The sequence below is a fragment of the Rhagoletis zephyria genome, unplaced genomic scaffold (assembly GCF_001687245.7).
Source record: "Rhagoletis zephyria isolate East Lansing unplaced genomic scaffold, Rhagoletis_zephyria_1.1 Rzeph_scaffold_00249, whole genome shotgun sequence".
NCBI lineage: Eukaryota > Metazoa > Arthropoda > Insecta > Diptera > Tephritidae > Rhagoletis > Rhagoletis zephyria.
The window spans coordinates 215869-226412 of NW_016157333.1; the positions used below are offsets into that span (position 1 = coordinate 215869).

Consider the following 10544-nt stretch of genomic DNA (forward strand, 5'->3'; position numbering starts at 1 on the left):
AACAGAGGAAGAGGAAGGCCTCCTCTGCGTTGGAAAGACCAGGTGGAGAAGGACTTGGCTTCACTTGGCATTTTCAATTGGCGTCAGTTAGCACAGAAGAGATATGACTGGCGTGCTGTTTTGGACTCGGCCAAAATCGCTTAGGCGGTTACAGCGCCAAATAAGAAGAAGAAGAAGACTGCTGCCACTATTCCTTATGTGGCTGGAAAAACATTTCAACTACTTATATACATACATACATATGTATGTTTGTGTGAAGTTACGGCCACAGATATAAATATGTATGTATTTGTATATAATTGAACGCTTCTTCGATTTCTAAATATAACTTGACTTGCATCTGCACTCATACTTGCTAAGCGATTATTCTGCTTGACGTGGCAAACAATAACATTTTGGGCGGAAAGTACTCGTGTGTACGTACATACATATATATGGTATATAAGTACATATGTAGTCGCTAGGCGTCTCTAGGCGTCAAACCGCAACGCGCCATAACGCAACAGCAACAGTTTCTCAACACTTTATCCTCCCAAAACGTGCTGCCATCGACTTTCTTTGACGTTTACACTCGCTTTGTTTTTTTTTTTTTAGTAGTTTACATTCTGTTATTCGCCTTAACTTGACTCGACTCTGACCCACCCACCCTATTATACTCAGTGTCTACAGTTGAGCTCATCGCACTTTTTGTTTACATTTCATTCAATTAAATTTTTTCGAAAATATTTGGCTATATCAATATTGGGCGCACGAGTCTATCGAGTGTATATAATAAGTAAGTATAAGCTTATACATATACATACCTACCATGTATGTATGCATAAACACCCTGCAGGAAATTGGACCAGTTTGTAGCTAGCTATTAACTACATCCTTTGGCCGTATCTAACTATGTGATGACCGCAAAATGGTGAGAACTGGTTTTCTCTGCATTAGATGTCAACTAACTTGTAGCTAACTACTTTTGGACATAAACTATCAATAAACAAATATTTGTTTAGTTTTTGTTTATATTTTTACATAATTTTTTTAACCATTACATATTTGCTTAGTTTTTTACATGTTATTTTGTAGGTGGTCTCATATTTGTCCTGTACGCGAAGTTCAGGAAAATAATGTATTGAAAGTAAGTTTTGTATGAGGATATTTAAATAGAAACTTGTAAAGAAAACAAACTCCCGATGACGTCTGCATGACTTCTGCAGGCCTTACAACTAACTTAAAGTTAGTTATTTATCGAACAACAGAACAGAACAGAACAACTGGAATGGTCTTCCAGATCTAGCTATGCTATATATAAACTGGAAGTCCATACATATATTTGAATAGTGTGTAGTATTCTGTATGATTCTGGTTCGTTTTTTGTTTTTTATAGTCTCATAGCATCGGAATTCTGAATTTTCTTCGACGAAACATCTATTGTTCAATGGCTATTTTGTCCAATAGTAAAGGTCTCAAGCGATCTAATTTTCTGCTGACCTTTTGTAGCTCGATTTGCTGCCGTGTACATTTAGCTCCCTTTGTGCGCTGAAGTAATTGTATGGTTGTTGTATGTGTTAGCAACACAAATTTTCACTTTTATTTTTTTCCGCCAATAAAGTTTGAGCGTGTGTGTGTGTGTGTCTGTGCCAAAGCGTTTTATATCCTCTTAATTTTTATAATTTAGACGCAATGATTTGCGTAAATCCAAAAATTTAAGTACTGGCAAATTTGCGAAAATTTGTATTCAATTTCATCAGTTATTGTGCCCTTACTTACATACATTTGTATATATGTACACAATAGGTTCTTGGGGAAAAATCAATTCATATATGTATGTATATACATAGTTCGGGGGCAAATTTGCAACACAGTCTGTATTACCAAACATTTTTACCTTTTCTTGTAATCGCAGTTCGAGATTCATTGGTAACGCCGTCAACATATTCAGCAATTCAGTAATGACAAATTGGAGCTTGATTATTTCGTCGCTGGAATAACAAAATAATGTAACTTGAAAAATATAGTTTTGAGAAAAACAAATTGGAAATTTTTATAAACCAATCGATCAAATTTAAACTTTAATTGTAAGAAGCGCAAAAATATTCACATTTTAAATACATCAGATAGAACAATAAAACAGTGTTAACAACCTTATGCTATAGTCGAAGAATGAATAGAGAGAATAGATGCGCGCGGTTCGAATTGCGAATGATTTGCCAAACTTGTGAAAAAAATAAAAATTACTACAAAACACTCAATCAGCATTATGCCGTCCCCGCTGGGCGGTAAAAATATATATACATTTAAATCAACCGAGAAACGACGGTGGGTAAAAACGCTGCCGCCGCAATTAAGAGCCATTCCATATGCCGTTGTGAGTTTTAATTTGGGCATTAGGTATTTATGTATTGCTGAGCTTACAATTCAATGATTACCTGTAATATATTAAGCCAGTTTAAAAGGTTAAATAACATCAATTTAGGGAACTTCATATCTTTCTTTAACGAATCTTTAAATAAATAAATATATATTTTTTTTTAGTTCTTGTTGTAATAAAATCGTGTTGTTGATTTTTTTAACTACAATTTTATTATTCAATAGGCGTTTTTTTTTATAAACCTTTCCTTTTTCTTGTTTTAACAAAAGGACCAACCTTGAAGCTATCATTGAAGGTCGAATATTCTTTTGCAATGAAACCAAAATATCAACCACATCAACATCAACAACACGTTGCACATTAATGTAAACAATTTATAATTAAAGCCCATAATAAGGCGGAAGAAATATGTACATTTTTTTTTTCATTAAGTTTCGTTAAAAGTTTTCAAAGATACAGCACTTTAAAGAAAGGTATGTATGACGTGTTCTTAAAATTTAAGTTCCGTATAAATAGGCAACCCTACGTCATATCGGCAAAATATGCTGCACGTAAATTCATGTCACCTAGACCTTCAATCTCTTCAACTTCCATCCAAATCCTTAGAGGTCGCGCACAGAGGTGGCCGCGGTGACATGAAATTCCTCTAAAGGTGAATGTTTCTATTCAAGAATTCTTGCTAGAATTTTTTGCTTAAAATGTTGTGAACCCGTTGTACGACGAGCTTTTTGATCAGTTCTAACATATTCCGGGTTAACTCTGAAAGCAGCCCACATACATGTCTACCTATTGTTTGGTTCTCTGTTTATTCACTACGCTTACGCATTACACTTGAGTTGGTGAAGTATTGCATTCAAAAATTCAAAATTCATAACAACAATGTATTGCGTGACGTGTAATTCATTTGGAATTGATCTCGTTGAAAGAGATGGGAAAAACTATTACATACTTATGTGTGTGGGTTATGTTTTTCAACAGGACGCACGCGCATCAGTCGTTAGCGTTGTGGCATGTGCCGTTCTGGTTTGTTTTTCTCATTTCTTTGAATTTCATTTTCTCAAAGTTTTCCATTACTATACACCAACAGTATCACTACCCTGAACTTGTACAGCAATTTGCTTTGGTATATACTTACATACATACATATATACAAATGTTGTTTATATTTTTAAATACATATATGTATGTGTGTGTATGTATGCAGCTTACATAAAATGCCTATGCGTTGAGTGGTCTTTCAACAAATCACTAACGCCATTCGCCATGATCAATATCTTTGCCTCATTACGACGGGGCATCATCATCAGCAGCAACCAACATTCGTGTTTTGTCTTTAACAGCCACATTAGCTGCTACCGCATCACCGTTTGTTTGTACGCTACTGGCACTTATAGTACGTTCCTATTCATCGTCATTCCACCCATTAACGCGCTGGTAATTGCTGGCATCTTTAAGATCAGAATTTGCCATCAGTACTGCCATGGGACGACTTGTGTATGTCCACACATGCCAACAATTAATCCATTGTTTAGATAGTTTTTTTTTGTTTTTGCCATGTATTTTTGTGGCTGCTGCAGTTTTACAAGCACTTAAATGTTGTTGCACACACGCTTGCATGAAGTGTCCGTAAGTATGTATGTATGTACGTACATATTAGGTGACATGATGCATTGAATTTAATTGGATGTGTTGCGTTGCTTTGCGGTTCTGTTCCTTGCACTTTGCCACTACAATGGCGCTATCATTCTGCCCTCTGGCCTCTACTTGAGTATGTAAGTGAGTACATTCGTTTTATATACATACATACATATGTATGTACATACATATGTTGCTAATAAACTGCACTAATTCAAGTGTTTGTTTGTACTCAAAGCATATTTGAGTAGCACTTGGAAATTTGAAAGAGAGAAGAACTCTATTATCAATGCTTAATTAGTGTTTTTATGTATCATTAAAATGCGATGAGTTGAATGTGATTGATGAAATGTTAATTTGTTGTTTAGATAAATCACTCAGAGTGATTTATTAAATTTGGAAAATTATTGCAATATGCAAATTTATGTTGTCACAATTCTTACAAAAATAAAACATGCAAATGAAAGTTTAATTTTCTAACAAAAAATTTGGGTCAAACTGCGTAGGTAGTTTTTCTGAGCCGTTTTCATATGCGAATTCGGCAGCTTTTAGTGAAAGGTATGAAATTTTAGAAAAAGCAATTGCTTAGTTTTTATGCATACGGCAATATGTTGATTGTTCTACAACTTTTTATCAGTATTTAATTTCATCACTTTCTGAGATATAAAGAATAATTTGTTGTAAACTAAATTTTCTCATGTTGAATATTTTAAATGATCTCTGTTTCCAAAATGCTTCTGAAAAAGCTTGCTGTTTGAAAACTTTGATAAAGCTACAGCAATTTGAAAGCTCAGAACAGCTTTGTTTGACTCGGCTCCATTCTCTGTTTGAACGTACCCTTACTCGTGTAATAGAGATGGATTCAGATAAAGAACCTTTCGTATTTTGGAAAAATTTTTAAAAAATTCAACATGAAACAATTCAGACCACAATAAGTTAGTTCAGGAACCATTAAATAATGATATAAGGTTGTAAAATAATCTATACATTTGGGGCATTTACAATGATGCGTTATTGTTGTCGAAAAGTTTAAAAGCTTAAATAAATATTTGAGGACTTTAAACCACAGCCAACTATTTTTTAATGCTGTGAAAATTCAAACGAAAAATAACGAATACCCCTCAATATATTATTAGCCGTTTAAAGTTGACGACATACAACCATACGACACTTACGACACCATTGTGAATACCCCAATTGCTTCCTCACTGAAATTATAAATTCTAAAGCAATATTATCCTTAAATATTATAAAAGATATTTTAATAACACACAAGTACTCGCTTTCGGTATCGGCAAACATGTTTTTTAACCGAATAGTCAATTTTGAACTGTTGTACGCAGCCTAAAATTTAGAATATTGTGTAGAAAAAGAATAGATACTAATGTCTTATTAAACTTTGTGCTTTTTTCTACTTTTTAATATTTTTTGAATTTGTTTTATTTAGTTTTTTTTTTTACTAAGTACGTACAAAATATTTTTGTATAGCACATACGATAATATCGTCCACAAGAAAGAAAAGATGCACTGTAACATATGATAAAATGTACTGTAAATTTTTGGCGCAACTATAGGAATTTCAGCTACATTATTTTACCAACAACAAACAACAAAACAAATTTCCATCAAAAAGTCAATTTCGAAAAAATGGTATTTGCGATAATTTCGGGCGAAGGGTCTATATGGATCACTCCATGTCAAATCGACCAGTGGTTGAGAACGACAATTTTTGATTTGGATAAATTTCGGCCAGAATTCTTTTTATTATATGAACAAATCTCACGAGTTGTTACATTTTTCGACAAAAACTGCATTATCTTTAGTTTTGTATAAAGTACAAGATTGCATCGCGAAAGTGTATTTAAATTAAAACTTAAAAATGATATCCTACTGAAAAAAAGTAAAAATAACCACTGGGGCTCATATACCCGCAGTTGCGTATAATAAAAATTGTAAAAATGGAATTTTAGTTTCTCAAATCATAATCGTCTTTTACTCAATCTCTTTTTTTCATTCGTTCCTTTTGGCAATAAAAACATTTTCACCGTTTAATGTTGACATTTTGAAATATCTTAAAGTTTTAAAATAAAAAAAAAAAAACGTAAAATTTCAAAAGTCACAAAATAGCTGCGACAGATATTCAGCATGCTGCCATTTCTTTTAATTTTGTGGTACATTCTTAAAACTCCACAGTTATGTTTTATTTAATGCCAAAGTCCATTGCCTCTAATATAAACATTCCATTTGAAAACTTCCCAAGGTTATAAAAAAAAACAATTATGATTCTTTCGGGTGACAATGAAAATGCTTCAATTGTTCAAATACTTGATTAATTTTTTATAGTACTTGTTTCTGAAACTCCATTGATTGAAATAAATGCAAGAAGAATGGTTTAGCGTTTTTTTTTTCTGCCGAGAGAAGGTAGTGACACTAAAAAAAAACTCATAAGATTTGCTCACATGTATATACAAAGTTTGGCCAAAAGACAAAATTTGGGAAGTTAAAAATTCCATAATGACTCGGATTTTGCAAGTTTGTTGTTTGAATGTCTATTTTAGTTGCAAACATTTGTCTGATCTCTTTTTAAGGCGACATTTAGCTCTATATAAAAAAAAAAATTTAAAAATTAAAAGTATTACAGACTTGTGAAAATTAAAAAATTGTAAAAGCAAAAAATTCTATAAATTTTGGCTCGATTTTTTTAGAACTCCTCTAACTGATCTTAAAATTTTCAAAATGCGTTTTTTTGGTTTTTAATAAATAAACGTTTTAACTTAGAAAAAAATTCTAACTCTAAAATAAATTAATATATATGTATTTAAATTGAACTGAAATCATTTAACATAACTTTTTTGAGTCTAAAAATAGTTTTTCAAAGTTAAAAATGCATATCTTTAAAGAAACACCTTTTATATATCGAGGGCTTATATTCAATATAACCTATCTGCAGTTTTTACAAAAGTGAGATTCCTATATAAAAATCGAACTTAGACTTAACTGTCATCGATGATGTTTATGCATACACTAATACTAATACATACCTATAACCGTAATAAATTTATTTATGACCAGATGTATTTTTATAAAAATATTAATTTTTCCTTGAGGTTTTATGCTAAGAATCTAATATCTTCAATCTATTTTTCTCATCTTACAGGTGCTGGTGAATCGGGTAAAAGCACAATAGTTAAACAAATGAAAATTATCCACGAAAGCGGGTTTACCCCAGAGGACTTCAAACAATATCGGCCGGTTGTCTACAGCAACACAATACAATCATTAGTTGCAATACTTAGAGCAATGCCAAACCTCAGTATTCAGTACAGCAATAATGAACGAGAGGTAAGTAGTTTAGTAGCCACAGTTACCGCCTACACTACCTGTAATGTAATGCATGCCATGCCAGCTACATATGTACCACCACCTATACATACAAGCATATGCATGCAGAGGTTCCAATCTGTACATGAACTATTACAAATGCAAATACAAATACGAATATACATATGTACCTACATACATATATAAAAAAATGGAATTGCAATTGCTCGCCAAAAGCAACTGAGTGGGTGTATGTTACTACGCTAAAGGGCCAACACCTATGTAGCTGTAAATGTGGGTGGTGAATTGTGACACAGCCCCTGCATACGTTGCTTGGGCTGCTGTCACATTGCGGCATTGACAGCTGCAAACGACAACACCCAGGCGCATACGTAGCGTATCTACATATCGTCGTTTAAAGTACAAAACCGCGTAACTGACATTTACTGCCAAAAATTGGATTTGCTCACACAAGCTCTTGGCTCAATCTTTATCCATTCGTTCTAAATATACTAGCCAGAAATGCGATTGCTTTATAAAAAAGAAATATTTATGAATGTTTTTACTCTCTACAAAATAATTTATGCAACCTCACATACGCAGTTTATCATTATCTTGATAGATGGTTTTGTACATTGAACGACGATATACATATTTACACATGTACATACACTAGCAGCCAAGTAGTAAATACTTTGTATGTGTTGGCGTTATTGCCTGCGATGTCCTTTACGAATTTGCAAATATGCCATTACTATTTCAGCACAAGCTGTTTTCCGTGAGCTTTAATGTCTCTATGTGTGTATATGTACTACGAATCTATGTATAGGCATACGTATAGATATACATTAGATCGGTTCGGTCTCCATGCGAGAGAAACAAGTTCCTTATTATTCCAACACCTTCCCCGCTAGTTTGACAGTGTACAGCGGCATGAATTTAGCTTTGTTTATATCGTTTCTATCCTCGAGCGCCCTTGGGTGCACAAAGGTACACATGTTAATTTTGTTCGCATAACGGTTGTTTGTAACAGCCTTAGAGAATCGAGATAGATATAGACATACGAGTGTATATACCAAAATGCTCAGAATCAAAAGGTAAATTGATTACGCAACGTCTGTCCTTTCGTCCGTCCGTCCGCAGACATGATAACTCGTGTAAAAAAATAAGATATATTAGAGAAATTAGTCACATATGTACATATGTAGGTTGGTATTGACCATTGGCGAAATCGGGCAGTTGCTTGGGGTGTCACTAAGGAACCCGTTTAAAATGTTTGAAATCGGGCCATAGCCGCGCTACCTCCCTTATAACGGTAATTTACATAAATACGAAAAGTGTTACTACTAAATTTAATTCACACAAAATCAGTGTTTGCAATAGCCTCTTATTATCACATTTTTGGAAAATGGTCGTGGCACCGTCCCCTTGTGCCTACCTACATATCGCCGATGATTTTGCAAAACCGCCCATCAACCAATTGTTAAACCGCCTATTTTACGGCACTCAAATTTTACAGGAGAGCGAAAAAAAGGTTTTTCTTTGAAGGCATTGTTGTTAAAATAACGATTTTTTTATTTTTTATGCGTAAATCTCGATGCCTGGAGTTAGGGTTACCATATCTCATTTTTGCCACAACGGCGATTTAGGCAGTTTTGCAAAAACATCGACGATATGTGTATCTCCGTAACTGATTTATCAATTTGTACCAAGCTCTGTACGATTATTGCGCTTGGAGCAAAGGGCAATTTGTTACAATTTTTTTAAATCGGACTAAAATCACGTCCACTTTCCATATAACGGTCAATTTCAGAAATATGAACACTCCGATATTTCAATAACTAAAGACGTAAATTTACTTCACCACGTCTTCTTCTTATTTGACGCTGTAACCGCCTAAGCGATTGTGGCCGAGTTCAATAAAGCACGACAGTGAAGCCGCCAAGTCCTTCTTCATTAGGTCTTTCCAGCGCAGTGGGACCCTCCCTCTTCCTCTGTTACCCCCAGCGGGTTCCGTTGAGTTGAATACATTCATAGGTGTAGCGTCGGTGTCCATTCAAACAACCTAACCAATCCAGCGCAGCCAATGTATTTTAATTCCCTGCACTATTTCCATGTCATTGTAAATAAAGCTCATTCTGCTCGTCGTTCTATCATTTGCGGTACTTACCGTCGCCTAAAAGGCGCGTAAAGGCTCGTAAATCTTCCTCAAAATCTTTCTCTCGAATACTCCAAGAGCCGCCTCATCTCTTTGATACAACATTAAAAATGTATTTTTGAAAGTCATAAATCTCTTTAGGATCATGAAAAACTTCATCACTTACATAAGTTTTTAATTTTAAAGTAAGTAACTTTAATTTAGACAGTTAGAAATTGAGATAACTGATTTTACTGGCCAGTGGGGGCGGGCAATTGAGACCATGTCTGTTTTAAGGGCATGTCAGCAACGAAATTTTTCATGTCGCGATTATCGTCCCCAAGTAAGCTTACAAACTGGGGGATTAGTTACAAAGTTTTTTGCGACCCGGTGTAATGCATAAGTATATTTATATTTACGTAGTTATAGTATATTCCTGCTACTTCAATACATATAAACAAACACTAATATCCTCACCTTGCGTGTGCGTGTATCCTTTATTACTTTCAGAACGATGCAAAAATGGTATTTGATGTTTGCCAACGCATGCATGACACGGAACCTTTCTCAGAGGAGCTTTTGGCTGCCATGAAACGATTGTGGCAGGATGCTGGTGTTCAAGAGTGCTTCTCACGTAGCAACGAATATCAATTGAATGATTCCGCTAAATAGTGAGTAATTTATTTGTATACATACATATAAACAAATTACTTGATTCTAATTTTTATGAACATACTTTTACTCTGCTACGGATGAAGTGGTTTCATGCAATATTTCTTAATTTAGCTTGCAATATACAGTTCGTTAGAGAGTGTTTTCAAGGAATAATAACGTTACCTAAAAAGGAACAGTCCAGCGCCTTCGTCTTGGCCTGCAGGCTGTATCGGAGATACAGCCGCTAAATTTAAACGTAGAATACGTGGTATGGTTAAGAGCATATCCAAGTAAAAAAACAAAAGCACACACTAAGCAAAAAATATCGATAACAAAAGCGATAATAATATCGGTAGCAAAATCGATAAAAACATCGATAAAGAAATCGATGAAAATATTGATATCAAAATCGAAAAAATATCGAAAGCAAAATCGATA

The 10544-nt window shown here is 34.1% G+C and overlaps 1 protein-coding gene across 8 annotated transcripts in view; it reads left to right on the forward strand.

The window, feature by feature from the left end:
- Galphao (G protein alpha o subunit) overlaps positions 1 to 10544 on the forward strand; it is a 106288-nt gene that overhangs the window by 45389 nt on the left and 50355 nt on the right. For all 8 annotated transcript variants that reach the window (XM_017609718.1, XM_017609717.1, XM_017609720.1 and 5 more), the window contains 2 exons: positions 7152 to 7336; positions 9963 to 10123. In XM_017609718.1, the coding sequence (XP_017465207.1) occupies positions 7152 to 7336; positions 9963 to 10123 (346 nt within the window). The remainder of the gene's footprint in view (positions 1 to 7151; positions 7337 to 9962; positions 10124 to 10544) is intronic.